Here is a 24,611-nt window from a genome sequence, read left to right on the forward strand (position 1 = left end):
AATTTTATCTAAGTTGTCCAATTTGTGTGCATAGAATTATTTATAATATGGGTAGACCTTTATCAATTTCATTGAAATTTTCAAAGAATCAGCTTCTGGTTTCATTAATTTCTCTCTACTGCTTTCCTTTTTCAATTTCATTGATTTCCACTCTTATCTATTATTTCCCACCTCCTACTTGCTTAGAGTTTATTTTACTCATCTTCTCAGATGAGTAAGCAGTAAGAAACTCATAGTTTCTTCAGGGGAAAGCTTAGGTTGAGGACCTTTCTTGTGTTCTAATGTAAGAATTTAATACTATAAAATTTCCTCTAAGCATTGCGTTAGCAGCATCCCTTAAATTTCGGCATGTTGTACTTTCATTCATCTGAAAGTATTTTCTAATTTCCCTTAAGAGTTCCTCTTAGACTTATATTTAGAACTGTGTTGTTGGGCACCTGGATCGCTCAGTTGGTTGAGCATCTCACTCTTGATTTTGGCTCAGGTCATGATCCAAGGTGGTGGAATCGAGCCCAGCATTGGGCTCTGCACTCTGTGTGGAGGCTGCTTGGGAATTCTCTCTCCCCTGCCCTTCTCTAACTTGTGCTTTCCCTCTCTCTAAAAATAAAAAATAATAATAATAAAAAAAAAGAACTGTGTTGTTCATTTCTAAGCACCTGGTTATTTCCAAGTTATATTTTTATTATTTATTACTAGCTTAATTCCATTATGGTCAGAGAATATACTCTGTAGAATTTTAATTCTTTTATTTATTTTTAAGTTTATTTATTTTGAGAGTGAGTACTCACGTGAGCACGAGAATTCATTTTATTCTGAAAATGTTAGGCAGAGCATGCTATAAATGTCAACTAGATGCAGTTGGTTGACGGGTTTCAGCTTGCTATCTTTGCTGATTTTAATTAAATTAATTTATTTATTTTAAATAGGCTCCATGCCCAACATGGGACTTGAACTCATGATCCCAAGTTCAAAAGTTGCATGCTCTACTGAATGAGCCTGCCAGGTGCCCCGTATCTTTGCTGATTTTCTATCCACCAGTTCTGTTACTAAATGAAGACTGCTGAATGAATATCCAAGAATTGTGGATTTCTCCTTTCAGTTCTATCAAAATTTGCTTCATGGATTTTGAAACTCTGTTGCTGGGTGTATACACATTCAGAACTGTTACATCTTCTTGGTGAATTGACTGCATCACCAAGTTATGTCCCTCTCTATCCCTGCTAATTTTCCTTGCTCTCAAAGTCTACTTTGATGTTAACACAACCCCTCTAGATTTCTTTCACTTAGTGTTTGCATGGTGTATCTTTTTATACCTTTCTGCTTTTAAATTACCTCTATAATTATATTTAAAGTGGGTTTCTTGTAGATAGCACATAGTTAGAGCTTACTGTCTTAAATCCATTCTGACAATCTTATTAGCTGGTACATTTAGATCATTAACATTTAATGTAATTATTCATATGTTTGGATTTAAGTCTATGATTTTATTATTTAGTTTCTGTTTGGGCCTCAGTTTTTTGTGCCTATCTCTCCCCTTTTCTCTCTTTTCTGGATTGTTTTGAATTAAAGTATCTTTTGATAATATTTGAGTAATTTTTAACATTCAATTTTATCTCTAGATGTTTTGACTACATATCACTGTATAGTCCAATTTTAGTGATTGTGCTAGGCATTACAGTACACATAACCTTTTAGTCTACTTAGAAATAATATTTTGCCATTTTAAGATGAATGCAGAAACCTTATCTCTGTATTTCTTTTACCTGCTCCCTTTTTATGTCGTAGCTATCAAATGTATTCCAGTGACACAGGCTGAAAATCCCACTAGCCAATACTGTAACTTCTGCATTAAACTCACTCCTATCTCAAAGAACTTAAGAGGAAAATATAATCTCTTATATTTATCCAGATATTTATCACTTCAGTTGTTCTTGTTTACTCCTGAAGTTCCAGATTCCCTCTGGTATCATTTCCCTTCTACCCAAAAGACTTTCTTTAGCATTTCTGTTAGAGCAACTAGTTCTCTTACCTTCATCTTAAAATATATTTTGCCTTCGTTCTTGAAGGTTCTTTTCACTGGAAATGGAATTCTGAGCTGACAGTTCTTTTCTTTTTTTCAGTACTTGTCTCCATGGTTTCCAATTAAAATCCATAGTCATTCAAATAACTGTCCTTTTATATGTTATATGTCAGTTTTTTTCCTTGGCTGCTTTCAAATGTTTTGTCTTTAGTTTTCAGCAGTTTGATTTTGATGTGTCTGAATGAGGATTTCATTGAGTTTATCCTGTTTGGGATTCTCTGAGCTTTCTTGAATCTGCAAGTCTGTCTTTTGCCAAATTTAGAGTTGTTGTGAACCCATGTTTCTTCAATATTTTTTCTGCACCACGCTTTCTGATCTCTTTCTGGGAGTCTGAAGATAAAAACATAACTTTCTGATATTGTCCCCTACATCCCTGGGGTTCTGTGTTCAGTTTCTTTTTCCTCCCACTTTTTTATTTTCTCTGTTGCTCAAACTGGGTAATTTCTAGTGATGTATTTCAATTCATTGAGTTTTTTCTTTGCCATCTCCAATCTCTTAAGCCCATCCATGAGTTTTAAATTTTTAGTTACTGTATTTTTCAGTTCAACATTTTTTTTTAATGTTTATTTATTTTTTAGAGAGAGAGAGATTGAGAGATGGTGTGGGCAGGGGTAGGGATTGGGGCGGAGACAGGAGAATCCCAAACAGGCTCTCCACCGCCAGAGCAGAGCCCAATGTGGGGCTCAATCTCACGACAGCGAAATCATGCTGAGCCAAACTCCAGCAGGGGATACTCAACTGACTGAGCCACCCAGGTGTCCCACAGTTCAACGTTTCTATCTGGTTCATTTCTATATCTTCTGTTTTTCTACTAAGACCTTCTATATTTCTATGTGATTCAAGAACATTCACACTTACTTCTTTAACCATGATGTTCCTATTGCTTTAGACTGTTAATTCCAACATCTGTGTCATCTGGGGATGGCCTTTGTTGACTACATTTTCCCCTGCAAGTCTTTTGGGATTTTCCTGGTTCTTTGTATGTCAAGTAATTACGGTTGATATCCTGAACGTTTTGAATATTATATTGTGAGACTCTGAGTCTTCTTTAAATTCTGTGGAGGGGCGCCTGGGTGGCACAGTCGGTTAAGCGTCCGACTTCAGCCAGGTCACGATCTTGCGGTCCATGAGTTCGAGCCCCGCATCGGGCTCTGGGCTGATGGCTCAGAGCCTGGAGCCTGTTTCCGATTCTGTGTCTCCCTCTCTCTCTGCCCTTCCCCCGTTCATGCTCTGTCTCTCTCTGTCCCAAAAATAAATAAACGTTGAAAAAAAAAATTAAAAAAAAAAAATTCTATGGAGAATGTTAACATTTTTGTTTTAGCAGACAACAGACCAGGTTAGGCTCTGCTTCCTGGGCCAAGTGGTGAGAGAACACAGAGAAAAATAAAAGCAATCAGAATTCCTCTCAGGCTCTTGGTCAGAGACTCAGGCAGCTGTGCTGCCATTGCTGCAGCCACAGGAGTGCCTAGGGTCTAGGGTGGGAGGAAAAGGAGGAGGAGAAAAAAAAACCCAGGGGAATCCCCCACCTCTCTGTCCTGTAGGAATCTCATTTACTGCTCCTTAGACCAGAGAGAGAAGGCTTCTTGCACCTGCTCCGCACTTCCAGGTTTCAGGCCATCTCCAAGGCCATCTCAAAAGTAAAACAGACAGGACACTCACCACTAGCTCCGTGGTACTTTGACTTCCTAAACCACCAGCCAGAGTCCTCAGATAGCTAGTCCACGCATTTGGTCCAGGGTTTTTATCGTATTAGCAGGAAAGAAACGGTGGGGTATGCTCACCCCATCTCACTGGGAAGTAGAACACACCAGGGGCTCTTAACTCTGTAATACAGCCAGGTTAGGGAAGTGCTGTATATGTGCACGAAGATATCCTAATCAGGAACTGGCAAACTTTCTGTAAGGGACCAGACAGTAATATTTTTGGCTTTGCAGCCATATGATCGCTCTTGCAAATACTCAACCTATTCCTTTCTTTCCTTCTTTAATTACGTAATCTCTGCACTCAATGGGGAGCTGAAACTCGTGACCCCAAGATCAAGAGTCACATGCTGTGCCAACTGAGCCAGCCAGGCTCCCCTCAACCTACTCAGTTCTGCTGTAGTAGTGTGAAAGCAGCTGCAGACAATATGTAAATGAATAGGCAGGGCTATCTTACAACAAAACTTTATTTAAACAAACAGGTGACAGGCTAGATTTGGCCCATAGACCATGGTTTGCTGACCCTAGTTCTACTTCATAAAGTTGGCTAATGGCAAAGTTTACTTTTGACCTCTTTTCCATTCCTTTTTTTTTTTTTAAGTTTATTCATTTTTGAGAAGAGAGAGAGAGAGAGAGAGAGAGAGACAGAGAGAAAGTGAGTTAGCGGGGGAGGGGCAGAGAGAGAGGGAGGCACAGAATCTGAAGCAGGCTCCAGGCTCTGAGCTGTCAGCACAGAGCCTGACGCGGGGCTCAAACTCATGAACCGTGAGATCACGACCTGAGTCATAGTCAGACACCCAACCGAGCCATCCAGGCACCCCTTTTCCATTCCTTTTATAGCAGAATTCTTCAAATAACTACACAAGTTACTGCTCTGCTCTTCCGATCCCAGTTCCATTGTGTGCAAGAACTATGGCGTACATTCAATTTTGGTTCAATTGTGCTGATTCTTGAAACAGTCACTCCTCTGGAGCTAAAATAAAGTCTTAGAGACTAAAATTCAAGGAGATTTGACTACCCTTATATCCTTTGCATGGAACTGAAAATGCTATAGTTATTTCAAGTAAAAATCCTTATTTATTTGTACTTTTCTTGAGGATATGTTAAAGCAGTGGTCTTGGGTAACAGCGTCCCAACTTGTTTTTCCAGAAGCTGACTGACTGAAGGTGTGGAGAGGCCACTAGCCTTTCACTCACCTGGTTTCCTGCCGCAGAGATAGAAGGCTAGTCTGTCAGTCAGCTCATACTGTATTTCTACAAGACGCTCTGCCAGCTCATGGTGCCCTCCTTGCCTATCAAGAGAAAACAAAGTACCAGTTATATTCCTCACCAGCCACTGGCTCTAGAATAAAAAAGGACAGAGATGTCTTCCAAGACACCTGAGCAATTTACCAAATGCAACTTCTCAGAATAATCAACCTTTTGTGTGAGGTAAACTTCCAAGGTCTACTCTTATTCCCACCTCTATAAACTTTTTGTAATCTGAACTACTCCCTTTCCTTTAATTTACAAAACAGAATACTTAATAAGGAAATCATGGACTTCTGGGAGGGATTAAGAATAACTTCATCTAAGGAGGTACAACATAAAACTAATAAATGGTCTAGAGTACAGGTTCTCAAAATTGAATTAGAATGCTTTAGAAAACATACAGATATCCAGGCCCCAACCTCGGAAATTCTGAACCAGTCAGGATGGGATGAGTGTGAACATCAGTATTATGAAGAAGGTCCTTCCCCTAGAGGCTCTTGCAGCCAGTCTGACTCTGGATGAGTTCAGTAACCACTTCAAGGTCTTTAATTCAGGGAGAGACCAAAAAGAACACACAGCTCACACCTGTAACTATTTTACATCCTTAACTTCAATTTCCATAACAGAAAACAATAGGTTTGCCTTTAGTGTCTTATGAAGTAAGTATTTAAACTGTTTGAAATCCTTCTGGTAACACGGCACATAAATAAGTTATTACATTGAGAGACTATTATATATGCAAGGTACATATGAGGAAATTCCAATGTAAGTGATAGTACCATGTACCTAGGGCTCACTTCCTCTTAAAAGATAAAGCCTAGTTTCTGTCAGTTTCTCTTCCCACCATTCAAGACACTACAGAATATTCCTCCAACATACTACACGTTTGATTTCTGAGATACGCATCTTTTTTTCCTCATTTTTTTAAACAGCTGTGAAATCAGGAAGTATGTGACAATTGATGGTACATCCATCATTATTTTTTTAAAGTTTATTTATTTATTTTAAGAGAAAGAGCAGGGGAGGAGCAGAGAGAGAATCCCAAGCAGGCTCCACGCTATCAGCACAGAGCCCAATGCAGGACTCTAACCCACAAACTGCAAGACTGTGACCTGAACCAAACTCAAGAGTCAGATGTTTACCAACTGAGCGACTCAGGTGCCCCCATCCATCATTAAATTGTCCGAGTTTTTTCTCATTTTTTAGTGGTATATGAGATAATTATGACCCGTATAATCGGTGGAGTCTCAGATCTGATGAAATACTATATTCCTCAGTATCTCAGCTCACCCTGCTCTATCCAGTGAAGCACTTTGCTGTGCTGAACATGCCCTATCCATCCCTCCCTCCTGAACTTGACTCAGGCCTTTCTTTTTCACCTGGAATGTCTTACTTAGCTTCTCTTTCACACCCCCAAATCCAACCTGTTTTTCAAAGTCCAACTAAAGAAATTTCTTAATGATTTAGGCCACAATGAAAAAACCCTATATATGCCTTTTAAGATGAGTTGTCCATTCTGGCAATGAATTCCACGTTATCTTGCTTCATTTAACTCTTTCATGCATTTTTGAATCATCTCCTCTATGAGATAATAAATTCTGGGAAGGCACAGTTTTGTCATCTCACCCATTTTATCCTCTGCAGAAAAGAGTACAGTGCCTTGCAGTTAATAAAGTTAATTTGCAAGAAGAAGAAAGATAAGCCACCTTCTATCATTTAAAGGATATTCAAGACTAATTTATGGATTTGTTTATTCTTCCAGCATTTCAGAGTCAAAGTTTTTAAACCAAGAAGAATTTTATAGCAAGCACTCATATGTCGGCTACCTAAAACCTACAATTAACATTTTACCCTGTACTTGTTTAATCATATATCTATCCATACAGATCTGTTCTTAAGTTCAAGCAATAACTAAACATGCTAAAAAACTGAGGGGTGGGGTCTGCAATTCTTGATACTTGATTTGGCTCAAATACCATTGCATTTTAAGTCACGTGAAAGACTGAAAGCTAACTGGTTAATGGCTCTACCCTCTGTGACTTTGCCAGCCTCTGCGCTCGTTTGTATCTGCAAAATAATAGGACGCAAATCCTTAACTTCAAGGGGTTAAATGTTAACCATATGCAATTTAGCCACCTAACAATGAATCATACCCAATATAAATAATCCCTAACCAAGGGAGCGACCAGAATCTAGGTCTCTTACCTTGCATAATCAACAGGAGTTTTTCCACTAGAATCCTGTGTGCCCGGGTCTGCTCCATATACTGCCAATAATTCCGCCTGTAAAATCTGCCCTGCTTTGGAGGCAACATGGAGTGGGGTGTTTCCTTTTTCCTGAGTATTAATAAAAAGTAGGCAAACAAGCAAATTAAATAAAACTAAAGGCTACACAAACACAACCCACTTAGTTTCAATTTAATATCTGAATCAATTCATGCTTTTCTCACAGGGTGAAAGAAGTTGGCTTGTGCTCCTAAAGATAACAGCCTCAAACAGGTTTCGAGATTCCCTGTTCTCACGCTTGAATGGAGTTGCTGAAAAACACAAACCAAAAAAATGTTTACTAAAAGCGTAAAGAACGGTGTACTAGAGCAACTGGCAGATCATTTTAACATAAATTACGTGAGTAACAATCTTCATTTAGCTCAGTAAGATGGATGAAGCAGTCTCTCCCTTGCTGGGCACAACCACCTCTGGGCTCTCAGGTGGGGCCAGGTGCACTTTACTGAGAAGGAAACAAGGGCTGGGAAAGCCGACAGGCCCAGATACATGATCTGTCTAGGGGGCACAGCCAGACCTGGAGTGACAGGCAGTATGAGAAGGGGGTTGAACATGGTTCTGAAGTCTCAAAGACCAAAATTTCAAACCATACACCCTTCAAGTTGTGTGACCTTGCGGAAGTTCTTTAAGCAATCCGAGCCTTCGTTTTCTCATCTCTAAAATGGTGATAACGATGCCACCTATTATTCACAGGGTTACTGTAAGGAGTCAATGATATAACAAAGTGCTTTGCATGGAGCCTGGTACACAGGAAATGCTCAAAGAATACAGCTGCTGTTGTTTTTATAACCGTTGTTATCATCCGCTGTTGTTATTGGCCCACTCCATATACTGCATATCCCACACCGCATAAACTACAGGATTCTGCCTTATAGCACACCCTCTCCACAACACCACTCTTGGCGCTGTATACAATACTTTAACCAAGTCTTTCAGGGTCTATTGAAATAGGCCTGTGTATACCAAATTCTGTACCACTGCAGAAAAGCTTTTACACATGCAGAAGATGAGCTGCTTTCCTTCAAGTCCAACCTAAAATTGTCCAAAATGCCGTATCTCTTAATCTAAGAATGCAGAAACCTACTGCAGCAACTATATCCATGCCTTATTTTTAAAATTAACTTATTTAATAATTTTCAATTGGTAAAAAAAACCCATGCCAAGCCTTATTAATTAACAGAAACAATTACATGTACTTCTTTTTTTTGGAATGTTTATTTATTTTTGAGAGAGAGGGACAGAGCATGAGCCAGGGAGGGACAGAGAGAGAGGGAGACACAGAATCTGAGGCAGGCTCCAGGCTCTGAGCTGTCAGCACAGAGCCCAACGCGGGGCTCGAACTCACAAGCCGCAAGATCATGACCTGAGACGAAGTCAGACGCTCAACTGACTGAGCCACACAGGCGCCCCCCAATTACATGTACTTCTATGCAAGCTTTAAAAAATCTGACTTGTGAGTGCCCATGCTCTGCATGAACATTTCCTAAAGGCAATGCTTTGAAAATAAAGATACGTATTTCTCAGGGCATCTCTCAAAAACATGCAAAGGCCCACATAAAGAAAGCCGTCTACTCGTTTTGCAAGTATGATAAAGAATCCTGAGCACTACAGCTTTGAGTCATCCTGCTTCCTGAAGACCCTACTCAGTATACAACCCGGATGCCTAAAGAAGTCCCTCAAGCTTTCCAGTCCCTTCTAGAAACAACTCAAGGATGGTTCCTATTTCAAAGTTAATCAAAAAACTTATAGAAATATAATTGTATTGTTTTATTAAAAAATATTTTTTTAAGTTTTATTTATTTATTTTGAGAAAGAGAGAGTATGAGCAGGGGAGGGACAGAGAGAGAAAATCCAAGCAGGCTCCACACCGACAGCGTGGGGCTCAAACCCATGAACCATGAAATCCATGGCCTGAGCCAAAGTCAAGAGTCCCAGATGCTTGACCAACTGAGCCACCCAGGTGCTCCTAGAAATACAACTTTAAAACTGTATCTGAAAAACACAAATTGTTTTCTAGATACATACTTACTTTTTCTCTTTGCCCTTGTACCTCCACTAAGATGAATGGCTGCCATTTCAATTAAGATTAAAGATGAAACCAATTCCAAAAAAGGATGTTATTAATTATTTAGAATACAGAAAGGAGTTTTTGTGTTGTTTTTCCCTTCTTCCTCTTTAAGTTTTTTTTCAAGCAAAACAATACACTGTTTCATCCAGCAACAGTAGGGATTTTAAAAGGTGCGGCCCACCTTGCTAAGGTCTTTGGCAGTCACACTGTCGTCATCCCGGCAAGGCAAGCGATGCACAAACGCCAACATCTGATACTTGGCTCTGATGAATTCTGCTTTATTAGGACTGTTCGAAAACAAAAAGGAAAACAGCTCACTTGCAATGCAGATGCAACGTTCCCCATTCTTCAGGTTGTAAAAAGAAGAGGAAGTGACCCGTATCTCCCACTCAAGAAGAAAATGAACAATAGAGAAATAAATTCCAGCAGGAGTTTAAGACGTGCAGTCTCAAAACATCGAGTAGTCATTCTCATGGCCAGGACTGCAGAGGACTTGCCTTTTATAGCACCTCTCCTCTCTTTGTAATTCTCTTTTTTAAAACTTTTTTTTAAGTTTATTTACGTATTCTGAGAGAATGAGAGAGAGTGCACAAGAGGGGGTGGGGCAGAGACAGGGAGAGAAAGAATCCTAAGCAGTCTCCGTCTGCACTGACAGTGCGCAGAACCCAATGTGGGGCTCAAACTCATGAATCGTGAGATCGTGACCTAAGCCGAGATCAAGAGTGGGACATTTAACTGACTGAGCCACCCAGGGGCCCCTCTTTATAATTTTAGTAATTGACCTAGTGGCCTTGCAAGGAAGGGGCGTTTCATCCCATCCTTTAGGTGAACCATCAGGCAGACTGGAGCCCAGAACCGAGATTTCTGGTCTGACTGCCTCTTGTTTGAGCACCTAAGCTTAAATCTGATTACATGAACAGCCTCTGAGCCTTTGTCTCGAACTGGAGAAGCCACTGACTTGTGCTATGCAACCATGCAGAAGAGATGGTCCTGTGCCCGGTCTTCTGCGTTTCTAAAAGCAAAAGGCTCAATGCACAACTGAGGTGTACCCACCTCCTGTGCTGCCCTGTGAAAGCTGGTCAAAAGTAGCTGTGCACCTTTAAGTGGGCCCCGTGTGTCACAAAGAAATAAAAGTATTAAACATTCCACTCACTGTACTTTATCCTGTGGATTAGCTTTACGTCTTCCACTCATAACAGAGGCAGGGTCCAGCAATGAATGCTCCCATATAGAATTAGCACCATTATTATACAAGGTTTCAACCATCTAAAACCAAGCAGTGTAAAATCATATTTTAATTTCTTTCCACAAACATTCCCTGGGAATTGTAGTAACTGAACTGGGAAAACCAAGCCCCATTACAAATACTAGCATGATGGGGATATCCCACAAATCACTGCTTTCTGATTCTAGAATGAGAACAATGAACCTGCATGCAGGATTCAGGTTTGACCAGGAGGACAGCTAAAGACCTAAGAGGGTTTGATTAAATTGTTTTTATAGATTATGGAGGAAGAGTACTTTGGCATTTTAGTGCAGTATTTCCCAAGCCTGATCATCCAAATACTATTTTCAAGATTCCTAACAACCCACATACTGTCTAGACTATCCACCTAATATTTTTCTTTAAATCCACCCATTTTTTAAAACTTGTACTAGCAATTGTGGCTTGATGTGCTAGTTAAAGTTCTCTTATACACATTAAAATAATGCAACCATTAAAATAAATACTCGAGTATTACCTACATCTGTCTTGAGTACCACTGGTGGTTCATGTGCCATACTTTCAGAATTGATCTTTTAGGGTCAAGCCTGGCATTTTAAACTACTCATCTCTGGACTTTCTTCAGGCCCTATAATGAAATCTGTAAACAAAGACCTGAGAGCAGTAAACACCTACTTTCACATGAGATGGAGCTGTTAGAAACTTCTCAGCGTAAGTTATTAATAAACCATACTTCCAATTTCATTTCAAAGCACGCTCCTGACACAGCCCCATCTGTGCTTTGTATTGGTGCAGATACCATCACATCAGAGACCCAAACCCACTTGTTTTGGCTCCTTGGTTTATATGGGTAAGTTTAAGGGACACGTTGTACAGCTGCCACAGATCTAGTAAAATATGTACTCAAGACAAATGAAGGCAAAACACATGCTTAATTCTGAGTTCCAATGGAACTTGAAGAATGTGTACCCCAAAATAGAAGTACAGGTGACATGACATTCAACCCCAAATAAAACAAAGAGCTCACTTAACACTTAGCAGGGTGTTGGGCATTCAACTGACACATGTTAACTTAATTTGGTCTCTAACTGGTTAAGAAAAACTTCAAGAAAGCTTAAATCACATGTTTCGGAAATTTCTGAGGAATCTCAGTCCATGCTTCCAACAAAGCAGGAAACGTAATAAAAAGTTTCTGAGACTGCAGCCTTCAGAAACATTTATCATAGCATAGGGAAAAGATGGGCCATTTAACAACAATTTCTGGTGACAGTCTAGAAGTCAGCAGTGAAATTACCAAAAAAACTTTAACAATTATTTATCTATCTATAATTGAGCTTTTGGGGCCAGATTTATTTGTTAGGAGAGGGGGAAAAAAACAATCGTAAACAACGAATTCAGTTCTCACACACAGCACTGATAGGCACGGCACCTCTATTCAGTTATGATTCAAACACTGCTGTTAAAATTTAAGAAGCACAGTGGAAGAAATGTTAGTTGCTAAAAGCAAGAGCCCTGAAAGCTCCAATTACATGCTGGGTGAGTCCTTACTCTTTACCTGCAGCAGCGTGGGAGGCCACGGCGCGTGCTTCAGGTGCCTTACTTGGGAGACGTGGCGCCCCAGGCTCCGGTGGACGCTGCAGCACTCGTCACAGATAAAAGTCCCCCGGTTTACTGATGCCCAGGAAGGGTCTGGAAGGAAGAATGACATCTCAGTGGCGGGGACACCGGGGGCTGCTATGCTGCCAGACAGGCCCAGGTGACCGAGGTTTGGTTTTTCAGAAAAACTAGACCTTTCTGCTGCTCTAGAATGCTAGTGGACATACCAAGCTGGTGAGCCTGTCTGATGGTGCCACCTATGTTGGCTTGACTCGGCACAACGTGAAATGAGACTAAACACGAGTTGAAGCCCTAAATAAGCAGCTGTCCCCTTTCCGGTCCAGGGCCACAGTCTGTAGCCCTGATGGGATCTACCATCTCAGATGCTCGCTCCTTCATTCCACGTAAGACAAGCAAACTGAGAGGGTACGCATGAATCATCTCAAACCCATCTCCACAAAGGGCAAGAGAACTTAATCATGTCAGTGAATAATCCACATTATCTGAAGCATTATCTGAAGCAAATCTACTAATCTACTGCCATACCTCCACACGGCTCCATGCTTAGCAGAAAGCTGCAAGAAACACGACAACAGACCTGCTTGGCTATGTGGCTCAAAGGACGGACTGAGGAACCTGGCCTTTGTTAGGAAATGTTCTATGACATCCATTACTCATTTCAAATAAACGGCCGAGTCCCCCCGCCCCCCTCCCCACCTTACAATTGATCTGAAGGAACAGAAGCTGTAATGGCAGCAGCTTCACAGAGGCAAAGATGTAAAATAAAAACAAGTAGTATTTTTGGTGCGGGTACAATACTTTTTTCCCACGAAATCCCACAGAACTTCAGCAGACATCCTCTGAGACAGGAATAATTCGCACTTGGTAGGCAGTAAGAATAATCCACACCGGGCAAGTAAACTGAACACATACTTAGAAACCCCAGATAAAAACAGACTTTCTCCATGTCGTCAGACTCACAATGGGGTGACAATAGGTGCCACTCAAGCTGCCTGAGCTAAGAATTATATTTAAGAATTCTTCAATGTCCACAAAAATCTCTGAAATGCATGTACACCATCTTTACCACGTTTAACAGTTTATTCAAACCCTTCCCGACCGTACAGTGAAAAGTTATGATTTCAATCAGAGACAAATCCTGGGAGTCAGAGGGTGTGGTGGTTGAGACGGTGGTTCTGCAGACAAGCAGTCCGGGTTGGAACCCCCAACTCTGCCACTTCCTGCACAATGATCTCAGGCAAGTAATTTCTTTGAGCATCCTCATCATGGATCAAATGGGAATAATAGGGGGCGCCTGGGTGGCGCAGTCGGTTAAGCGTCCGACTTCAGCCAGGTCACAATCTCGCAGTCCGTGAGTTCGAGCCCCGCATCAGGCTCTGGGCTGATGGCTCAGAGCCTGGAGCCTGTTTCCGATTCTGTGTCTCCCTCTCTCTCTGCCCCTCCCCCGTTCTTGCTCTGTCTCTCTCTGTCCCAAAAATAAATAAACGTTGAAACCTATGAGGGGTTGTAATGGATGTAACAATCATAAAAAAAAAAACTTTAAAAAAAAAAAATGGGAATAATAGCATACCTCAGGCGAGGGTGGCCAGAAAGGGTAAAGTGCCTTGTATATAGTAAGTACTTAGTAATATCAACAGTTCTAACTTTTCTAAATTATTTTCTAAGTAACGTTCAGATATTTTCAAGAGGCCACTGAAATTCATGACAACTGGAAAAAGGTTTTGTCAATACTTAAAACATCAAATGTGTCAGACGAACACAACTATAGCAAAAAGACTCAAGTGGGGTTTCTGGGTAGGTGGGTGCAGAGGAGGAGCTATTTAAAATGAACTAGATTCACTTAAAAAAAAAAAAAGTAAAATATTTGCCAAGATGTGATCATGGTCAAGTGTTTGCCATGAAATAAAACAGAAACAAAATCATTCAATGAAGTAGAATGAAGTCGTACTCTGTCAGTACGACTATAGAATCCTGAAAAACAAAAATTGAAAATATCAAAGTGAAAGATACCTACAAAGATACATAAGAACCCTTCTTTTTGTAGTACAGTACTCATGCTACTACTATGGTGGGGGGAGACTAGTTTGAAACCTAGCTTTGGTTTTCAAACATCATTCAGAGGATTCACAGTGTTCTTGGAGAAAACTAAACAGGAACAAGACAACAAGGATTTAACACCCAGTAAGCAAGGTTCTCCATCACTTCAACATCATGGATCAGAATCCCATGGAAAAAAATGTTAGAATGTTCACAACAGAGTAAAATCAAAATCGAGTTCTTATGACGTTGGGTAGAACCTTCCCAGTTTACCTAAATGTTCTGTGCTGGGGCTTCCTGACCAGGACTCCAAGAACAACACAAATGAGCTTCAGAAATGTCTGGGACCCCATGAAGGAATTATAACATGAATCCCGTGTGAAAGAGTGACTAAATGTGCATTTTCCAGAGAGAAGGGCTTCGCAGTCATCAGAATTTTTAAAGGGACCCCTAAGAGAAAGAGGTGACTCTGACTAGGGCTCTGTAGAAAAGGCAGCGCAAATTCCTAGCTGCTCAAGTTCACACAACATTTCAAGGTAGCCTAATTATATTCAAAACAGGAAGGAAATGACTCAAGTCTCTGTAGATTAGGCATTTGAGACAACTAAAACGATACAATGGAAGAGAAAATGTTCTGAAATACGCACAAAATGCTGCACAAGGGCAAGATAGTCATAAGCATGGCAATGGAGAACTCAGCTTTCCTTTGTCCCCTACCATCTAGTGGGGAGTCAAGAACACACGTTCCAAGAGGAAGTCTGAATCTAGACTCATGTGAATCAAACACATCACAGAAAGTTCAACTGCAAACAAGAAAATAAGGAAGTGGAACAAATAACTTTTTTAGAGAATACGATGGAGTCTGTATAACCCACACTAACTTGAGGTCCTCTTTTTCAGCTCTCCACCCTCCTCCCCATCTTCAAAGGAAACTGGTAACCCCACTTGCACTACACAGGCCATGAAATAACCACATAAGGTTTGAGTTATCACAGTACTATTTAAAATCAGTCTCCACTTCCATATGACAAGATGAAGTTCAGAGCAGTTGCAAAAACACTGCTGTGCAATGATTACGTTATGGTTGTTAATTGGACACTAACATACCAAAGAAAGCCATCTTACCTTTGAATGACTTCAAATTTCAAAGCACTCAAAATCCAAGCACAGAAAATAGCATAGAGACCTGTCAATTCAGTTCCAATTGCTAAGAGGGATCTGAACTCTAAATCTGAAAATTACACAGGGAAGAATGGTTTTGGCCTTTCAGCGCACCCATAGGCCTATCCTGCCCGAATGCCCCCAAGTGTGTCTATTTGCCAGTGATTTTGTTTGTTTTGTAGGTTGTAATTAATGTAAGATTCAGAAACTCAACTCTAGCTTTAAGAGACTGCAAAGGTTCTGTACCAAACACCACAATACAAAAAAGAAACAAACTTTGATGAGATAATCCTAAGAATATTCATTGACTCTTACCACTGAATGTGGTTCTCCCAATTATCTCCATCGGAAAAATAAGGAAATTAATTAAGGCCGGGCCAAATGAAATCACCAGCCCAAGGTCACCCACAGGCAAACCTAGTTTGAACCCAGGCCGTCCAGATCCCAAAACTCAAGACACGCACTGAAGTGCTGGATGTGTTTCCAAGACCCCGAAGTCCTGGAGATTCTCCCCGGTGGAGGTGGAGTGGGAACCGGGATGTTAGGAGCAGGGAAATCATCTACGGGAGTCCCCTGGAGAGTATCGGTGGACGGAAGCGACGAGTGCGCCCACCCTGGGCAGGGCCCCCTCGCAGGGCGGGGGTCCGGGGGGGGGGACTGTGAGGGGAGGGAGGGAACACCTGCAGCCTCTGGGGGCCGCAGCCGGGAGAACGCTCGCATTTTACTTCTGTAATTGGCCTTCCTGTGGATTGCCCAAGCCCCTTCCTGTTGGGGAAGCGGCCCCGACCCCGCAGCCTCCCCGCCCGGCCTGGGACAGAGGAGACGAGAGGGGATGAGTGGGGATGAGAGGGGAGGGAGGGACGGGAGGGCGGCGGCCCCCTTTCCCGCCCGGCTCTGACAGGCCCGGGACGGGTCCCGTTCCGAGGCCTCCCCGCCTCTTCCTCCCCGCGACCCCAAGTGTGGGGTTCGGCCGCCGGGACCCGCCCGACCCGAGGGGGCGGCCCCGGGGCAGGGGTCCCTCTGAGTAAGCTGAGCAGAGCGGGCCTGGCCGGTGCGACTCACCCGGCCCGCTACAGTCCGCGCACACCTCGCTGCTCCGAAGCCGCTTCGACATGGCTCCCGCCTCCCACCTGCCGGGAATCAGGGTCCCGGGGACAGCGAAGGCGGCGGCGGCAGCGCTTCCGCTCTAACGGGTCCCCGCGGCGGCGGCGGCGCTGGCGGCGGCGCCTCTCCCCTCAGCGCCTCGCAGCCGCGGCGCAGCACGCACGCGCGGGGAGGGGCCCTTCGTTGACGGGCAGATCACGTGACAGGAAGGGGCACGCTGCCTTGTCGCCATCTTGAGTGAGGGCAGCATCTTCTGCCCTGCTTACAAGTTTTCTTCAATTTGGGTTTCCCTTTCTGGAGGAGATTCTTTGTCCCCGCACTGATTAATACCAAGGGAAACAGCAAATTCTAGTGGCCAGAGCTCTGCAGCCACAGCCTTCCTGAGGCAATCAATAGTTAAGTCACTTAATATAACTGGTCAAGTTCACTCACTTATTCATTCTTTTGGTCAATAAATACTTATGGAGCATCTATATGCCACACACTGTTTCCAGCGCTGTTCCCAGAGAAAAAAATGAGCAAAGAAGACAAAATTTCCTGTCTTTATGGAGCGTATATTATGTTGTGGTAGATCTACAATAAAATATGTAAAATAAGGAACGTTAGATGTGTCTTTGAATGCAATTTTAGTCTCATCTGCAAAATGGAGCTGATGGGACCAGTTGTTTTGTTTTGTTTTGTTTTGTTTTTTTGCATGTTATGCCACATAAGAAGGATTCTTACATTTTTAAAGTGTTGTAAAGAAAAAAAGAAGATGAAGTGGATGAAGAATATTCCATGAAACTCATATATGGCCTGCAGAGCTAAATATTTATTGTGCGGCTAAAGACAAATGGAATCACTTAACAGAAAAATGTGGTGTGCCTGCCTCATAGTAAGCACTCAATAATAGTAGCTCCCACTATTATTGATATTTGGTATTATTATTCTTTTCTAATCTCAATTTTTTTTGTTTTTGAGAAGAATAATAACCTACAATGATTTATGGGATGGTGTGAAATGAACACAGTGAGGGGAGATTAATCGGCATGAGAGAAGAGATGTGACCCTATGCTAATGAATATTTATTGTATATCTTGTATGTAAATGCAACCGTGATCTCCATTCCGCAAATCCTGGATGCCTTTTAAGGGTCAGGCACTGTTTTGACTTTAGATATTCTGTGGAGTTTTTCAACTTATGAATAGGAGAGATGTTTAATAAACATGGAACGATGAACAGAAAGATTAAAGATTAAATTGCACAAAGCATCTGAAAAGATAGGAAGTCTTGGAAGAGATCAAAGAAGCCCTGGTTTTGGTCCATCTCTCCGTTTTTGTTTTTGTTTTTTTTCAATGTTTATTTATTTATTTTGAGAGAAAGAGAGTGTGAGGAAGAGGGAAGAGAGAGAATCCCGGGCAGCCTGTTGGTGGGGCTTGATCTCATGACTGTGAGATCACGACTTGAGCCTACATCGAGTCAAACCTTAACCAACTGAGCCACACTGGCGCCCCCAGCCACCTCTCTATTTTGATAAATGTGTGGTGTAGGAATAGCTGCATAATTCCCACACATTCCAGAGTGAGAGCCTCTGGGTGCCATCCTGATGCTCCTGCATCCTGTTTTGGTTCACAGACTCACAAATCTCTGGACTCAACACGTGTGGACAATGGATTAGGCCAGGCTTCTTGAACAGCTGCTGTTGCAGGCATCTGAAAAGCTGGATGTGCACAAGCAGGGGAGGTGGAGGGTATGCTTTCAGGATGCATTAAATAACTTTGCCCAGCTCTGTGGTCTCGTTGTAGACAACTGTGCAAATAGCTTACGCTGGTGAGTAGCTGTCAAGTTGACTTGGCTCTTCAGTGAATCAAAGAGCTGTAGTGCCTTAGGTTAAAATCCAAAGAATGAACTTAATATTTGCAAGCTGTGGTCACGTTTGGGTAGTATCTACCCAAGTATGGCCTTTTCTGCCATAATCCAAAATTCAACTGGCTAGCTTCAAAAATAGATGAGCCTCATATGTGGGATAAACCACTGCCATAGGTAACTTTGAATCTTAACCCAGTTCGGAGTTCAGATGGGAACAGTGGTTCTCAACTGGGAATGATGGTTCTCTTCCAGGGGTCATTTGGCAGTGTCTGGAGACATTTGGGGCGGGGAGTGCTAGTGGCATCTCGTGGATAGAAAGGCATCCTACAAAGCACGGGACAACCCCACAGAAAGAAAATTGCTCACTTTAAAACCTTCAGATGTTGAGAAACCCTGACAAAGAATTGTCTCCTTGTTATGCAAATCTTCAACGCCACTTCTCCAGAGTTTAGAATCCTTCCTTTAAATTTCTTTGGTGTTGCCCACTTCCAAAATGGCTTCTGGCCAATCATGCACGCACTGCCCAGTTCCAAAAAGGCTGCAAGGGAGTCAGTTACTGGAATGGTTTGGTCCAGGCCTCCGCTGTCACCCCCTGAACTCAGAGCCGATGGAAGAGGCCCAGTTGTGGGCCGAACCATGTGAGCTTGCTGGAGCAGGGGGAAAGGGGCTGGTGACGGGTAGGCCGAGTTTTCCACGTCGAGATCATGGGCTAAGGAAGAGAGTTTCCTCTCTGTTTTGGGATTGCACTGTGTTTCCCGGTGCGCAGCTGGGGGTAGGGGGGATCGGGCCGACCAAGGGCCGGGTGGCTGGCCTCGCTTCCCCCCGCCTCGGTGTGCGGTGGTTCGCCCCGCGCACTTCCCAGTTTGGGGCAGTTCGGCCCGCAGAAGTCGGTTCGGGAGCTGTCAGCGCGGGCGGGAGCGCGGCGGGGCGCGGGGTGGGCGCGGCCGACCCCCGTCCCCGACCCGGCCCGCGACCCCCGACCTCCCGCGCGCCCCGCACCGGGCCCGTAGGCCGCCCCGCCGCGTACCGTGCCGCTCGCTTGCTGCGTTTTCTCTCTCTCTCTCGCCGGCCGCCGGGCGGGCACCGGAGACCCCGCCGAGGCTGAGGCTTGTCAAGCGGGCGGTGAGGGCCCGGCTGCGGCCTTCTCGCCATGTCCTCGACCCGCGACAACAGCGGCCACTTCCCCTTGCACCTCCTGGTCTGGAACAACGACTACCGGCAGCTGGAGAAGGAGCTGCGGGGCCAGGTGAGGGGCGGGGCGGGGGTCCGCCCACGGTGAGGGGTGGGGGGAGTCAGGGGTCGCTTCGAGCCCCTGAGCCCATCTCTAGTCCTCTGCCTTCGGGGCCCCGCAGACCCCTTCTTCACCTCTGCAGCCGTGGGACAGTAATAGTAGGACGTGTATCGGAGTGCTTACTGTGTGCCAGGCCCTGTGCCGAGGGCTTTATAAACCATCTATACTGCCTTTCCAACCGTCCTAGGAGGTAGGTACCTTTATTACATTTGCCATAGAAGGAAACTGAGGCTCTCAGAGCTTCTGCGCCTTGCGTAAGGTCGCCCACCTAATAAATACCAAGTGGAGATTTTAACTCCGGCCGACTGGCTCCAGAGTGCACGGTCGTAACAAATTAGGCTCCACTGCCTCTCCCAAAGAGGTGAGAGCAGCACGCACCGCTTACCCCCACCCCCCTCCTCCCAACCCTTTTTGTATGAAAGGGCTTGGTTGGGGTTTGGAGTCCAGGTTCTAACTCGCCCTGTGACCTTGGGCAAGGCACGTTCCCTCGCTGGCCAAGGGAGGCTGATGATACACACCAAAGTTTGAGAATCTCTGGTGCACAGGGTTCTTAAAATCCCTTCTGGTCCTAAAGTGCTTTGATTCCTCGTCTTTTATTTATTGCCTTCTCTTTAAAGCAGTGGTTCTCAATTGGAGGTGATTTGAACACGCACCTCCTGACTCCCAATGGTAATGCATGGAGACATTTTTGTGTTACAAGTAGGGAATGGGAGCTACTGGGATCTTAGAGGTAGGGTCAAGGGCGCTGCCCACCGTCCTACGCTGCACAGGACAGCTCCCCGCAACAGAATTATCTGGCCCAAAATGTCAGTAGTGTTTTGCTTGAGGAACCCGGATGTTAAAGGCACCTCAACAATTCTGGGAGTTATTGGTGCAGTCAAGTTACAAGCTCACGTACTTAGCAGTTAGGGTAAGGATTTGTACTTTGGTGTAACTCTTGTTGACTTCATTTTATCCAGTGTGTTGCTTAAAAAATCTGTTGAGCACCCACTGGAAGTCAAAAATTGCTCTTTTTTCATTTAAACCCTCTGTCCAGACAGAATAAACTTTTATTGGAAGAGTCATTGGTCTTAATTAGATCATGCCCCCAGAGTAAATGACTCACCATTAGGTGTCCCGGTATACCTGGTGATTTAATTCCCTTTCTGTTACTGGACGTGGCCCAGAGGGAATCCTCCATCACTTTGCTCTCAGCTGAAAGTGTCTCACCTTGGACAGTTGAAAAATGACCCAGGCAATCCTGCTGTGTTTTGCATCTGCACTTCCTCAGTATTGGGGCTACCCCCAGTTTCTTGTGAAATAGTGAGATAAAGTACAGAGAAAGTCCTAGAACTAAGCTCCCTTTTGCTAGACAATTTCGTCATCATCATTAAACCACATACTTTTTCAACACTGATTCCTGAAAACAGCAGGCTTTCTATTCATTGGAGATGAAGAAAAGAGTTTGAGTGCCGTGCAGTTTTTCTCTATAGAAAAACTTGTTTGATAAGAACACAGTCTCGGTTATAGTCTAAAATGTGGCAGGGGCGCCCGGGTGGCTCAGTTGGTTGAGCGCTTGACTTCGGCTCAGGTTCATGAGCTCGAGCCCTGCATTGGGCTCTGTGCTGGCCGCTCAGAGCTTGGAGCCTGCTTTGGATTCTGCGTCTCCCTCTCTCTGTGCCCTTCCCCCGCTCATGCTCTGTCTGTGTGTGTCTCTCTCTCAAAAATAAATAAACGTTTAAAAAAATGTGGCATAGTTATCTCCTCATTCTGTAAGCTGTGTAAAAAAAAAAAAAATGTCCGTTGAAAGTTCTCTGTGCTTCTTCCCTTGAGAAATGTTAAGCATATTCGTGATGAGAGAATTATAATTTTGCAGCAGATTTTCCTGGAGTGAACTTGTAATGTCAAGGGAGTCAAAGGAACAATACTCATTCTTGCTAATTATTTGGTTTTGTCTCTGTTACCAGTTATCACTGTAGACCATTTCCCAGTATACCAGTTTCCTCTGGATAAGAGGTAGTTAAGTGTATTCATAAAGAACATCTTCCCCCTGAAAGCTTGACTGTCATGACCACATCATCTAATCTCAGTCCTGAAACTTGGCCACTGAAGGGGTCGAGATGGGGCTGGCTGGCTTCAAGGGTGTGTGTGCTACCTGTGGTCAGCAAGGGCCTGTGCTTGGTTTAATGCTCTGCTGTCACTGTTATGAAATTCCTCATTATTTTTTTTTTGGAAAAGGAGCCTTGCGTGTTCATTTTCTGCTAGGCCCTGCAAATTATGTAACCGGTTCAGGGTTAAGAAGTTGAACGTGGCCATCATTAAAATATGTGACAGGAGATACTTCGTTGCTTTCTTATTTGTCAAGATCTCTTGATGATGCAACAGCTTCCTACTTCTGTGACTTAAAGGCAGTTCTGTTAAATGCTGATTACGTTGTGAGCCTGGGCTAGTTATTCACCCTTGCTGGATTGTTTCATCTGTAAAAACAGGGAGAGTAGCACTCCAAGCCTACTCTTTTGCCAGGCACTGTGGCAAAGTGCTTTACATGCACTTTTAGATTTGCTTCTCACACCGAATCGCCTGGAGTGAACGCTATCACGATCCCCATTTTACAGAGAAGGAGACCAGATGAGGTGGAGAGGCTCAGTTGCATGCTTAGCCAGTGGCTGCACCAGGGTGTGGACTCAGAAAGCTGGACTCTGCCCTAGTGCTGTATTCTTAACCCTTCCATTCTACTTCTTTCCATAAAAGTACCTCCATTTCACGGTTGTGGACAATAAGGCAGAGAACAGATCGGAGAGTGCGGCCACGTAGTAAATGGGAGTAACCTCCTGTGTCATCATTGCTGCTGTGATTCTGTTTCTTTTCTGTATGCTCCAGTTTTTCTGCAAGGAACCTATACTGGGTGCATAATTAAAAACAAAAAGTTCCTGTCGCCCAGCAGTACAAGCAGCTGTTTCACTTGGCGTTTCGTTTGCCAGAAAGCCTCTGCTGGCCGGTCCTTCATTCCTTCCATCCCACGAGTGAGACTTGAAGCAGGCACACGGGTGGCTGTAAGAATTGTGTTTTGTTCTAAGAGCAGCAGCACAGAAAGAATCAAGTTCATCCAGAGGAAGAGGACAGGCACGTTTGTGAGTGTGTGTGAGTCAGCCCCCACCCCGAGGTCTTGCTGCAAGCTGGAGTGTGGAGTTTGCCAACTCTGCAGTAGTTTTAGGCTTTCCATGTTGGCTCAGCAGAAGCACTTTATTAAGTGCCTCTTAACGCATCAGCTCTCTGGTCTTTAATATTCAGTGGGGCCTTGAAGTTGTGCAGTGGAGATGATTTGTGTCATGGTTATGATGTTTGTCATTTAGGTAGAGAGGTCTGTGAAACATCTCCAGCCTTCTTACAGATGCTGGGAGAATGAGCGAACACTTAACAGGGACATATGTAAAGGTCAGCAATGTACCTTATATGTGTGGTGGGGCGGGGGGGGGGGGTACCCAGGACCCAGTAGGGTGGAGGGTGGCAGATGAGGCCTAACTCGAGGACCAGCCCCCAGTTGGGAAGCCAGCAGGTGAAAGCCCACCACCATCAGGGCAAGAGGAAGAGGATGTTCTAGGCAGCAGCAGTACTCAGAGCTGAACAGGGAGCCACCCCGGGGTTCTCGCCCCAGTCTACGGCAGGCCAAGTCGGGCACTGGGTGCACATTCAGGTTGGCGCCTGTTGGCTGGCATCCTGCCAGGAGCCAGGCATCCAAGATGAAGAGCTAGCCTGCTCTCGGGTGCTCTCCCGTGGCCCTGGGGGCTCAGGCTCACCGGAGGGAACTACATCCATGGATACCATTTCCTGCCTGATTTGGGGTGGGGGAGTCAGTGTGGGCCACAGCCGCAGAGGACCAGGGCAGTCTGAGATGCACAGGAATGAGGGTGGTTGACTCTTGAGAGAATGGAAGGCCAGTTAGCAGCCTCTTCCCGGAGGCCCTGCAAGAGGTCACAGTGAAAGTTTATGAAGCACTTGCTTCATGCGAGGTGCTAGGTGCTAGGTGCGGTGGGGAGACCCAGAAGGTTTGAGAAATTCACCTGAGGCCGGTCAGGTCCTGGAAGCGGGCCTGTCATCTGGCTCTGCAGCCTACACTCAAAGCTTGGCCTCTTCCTGCCTCCGGAGGGCGGCAGGATGTAAACAAGGCTTGGAGCAAGTAAAGTTAGTGGGCTTAAATTAGCACATAGGAAGGAGATGTGCAGAACTCTCATTCCTGTTCCTCTTTGGGGGAACTGTTATAATTTAAAGAGGTGAGCATTTTTAATTTGGTACAGTTCATGATTGAAGAAAGCTAAAGGAAAAACCAAAGTGATCAGCTTCCAATGTGAATTCCAGTTTAATTCCAAAAGCTCTCGCCCACCGAGCTAATGTCGTTGGTTGGAGACCCTTATATTAACTGTAATGAAATTTGAACAGATCCCTGTTAGGGAGAAAGTTTCAGCTTATATGAAACTCCATATGTGGGTGTATGATAATAAGAGCTAATTCTTAGTGTTTCTACGGGGTTAAGTATTGTGCCCTAACTCTTGTAAGAACTCTGTAAGGTAGGTGTTTTTTATTGTTCCCAGTTTACAAGGGAGCAAACTGAAGTCCAACCGAAATTAAGCAATTCGTTAAACAGTATATAGATAATAGGTTAGTTGTACGTATTACATAAAGCACATACATACGTAGGATTTTTTTTTTTTTACGTAGGTTTTTGTTTAAACATCTTTGTTGAGATATAATTCACCCATTAAAGTGTATCATTCAGTGGTTTTTAGCATATTAACTGAGTTGTGTCACCATCAGCACTATCAAATTCCAGAACATCTTCATTACCCCAAAAAGAAACCCCATCCCCCTGAATCACTCCCGATTTCCCCTCAACTTCTTCAGCCCCAGGCGACCTCGAATCTACTTGCTGCCTCTATAGATTGCCTATTCTGGATGCTTCCTACAAATGGAA

The 24,611-nt window shown here is 43.9% G+C and overlaps 2 protein-coding genes across 19 annotated transcripts in view; one reads left to right on the forward strand and one right to left on the reverse strand.

Moving 5' to 3' along the window:
• Positions 1 to 16,673, reverse strand: part of GIT2 (GIT ArfGAP 2) — a 52,103-nt gene extending 35,430 nt beyond the window's left edge. For all 18 annotated transcript variants that reach the window (XR_007145827.1, XM_047827971.1, XM_047827969.1 and 15 more), the window contains exons 1-7: positions 16,483 to 16,673; positions 12,161 to 12,294; positions 10,534 to 10,646; positions 9,562 to 9,667; positions 7,480 to 7,566; positions 7,236 to 7,366; positions 4,977 to 5,071 (exon numbers count right to left, since the gene is read on the reverse strand). Coding sequence is in view for 17 of the 18 variants with exons in the window: in XM_047827971.1 (XP_047683927.1) it covers positions 4,977 to 5,071; positions 7,236 to 7,366; positions 7,480 to 7,566; positions 9,562 to 9,667; positions 10,534 to 10,646; positions 12,161 to 12,294; positions 16,483 to 16,534 (718 nt within the window). In the remaining variant the exon portion in view is untranslated. The remainder of the gene's footprint in view (positions 1 to 4,976; positions 5,072 to 7,235; positions 7,367 to 7,479; positions 7,567 to 9,561; positions 9,668 to 10,533; positions 10,647 to 12,160; positions 12,295 to 16,482) is intronic.
• A 2,606-nt stretch (positions 16,674 to 19,279) lies between these two features.
• ANKRD13A (ankyrin repeat domain 13A) overlaps positions 19,280 to 24,611 on the forward strand; it is a 33,054-nt gene continuing 27,722 nt past the window's right edge. The window contains exon 1 of the mRNA XM_047827438.1: positions 19,280 to 19,618. Within this exon, the coding sequence (XP_047683394.1) occupies positions 19,523 to 19,618 (96 nt within the window). The 5' untranslated portion in view covers positions 19,280 to 19,522. The remainder of the gene's footprint in view (positions 19,619 to 24,611) is intronic.

This window comes from Prionailurus viverrinus, chromosome D3 (genome assembly GCF_022837055.1).
Source record: "Prionailurus viverrinus isolate Anna chromosome D3, UM_Priviv_1.0, whole genome shotgun sequence".
Lineage (NCBI taxonomy): Eukaryota > Metazoa > Chordata > Mammalia > Carnivora > Felidae > Prionailurus > Prionailurus viverrinus.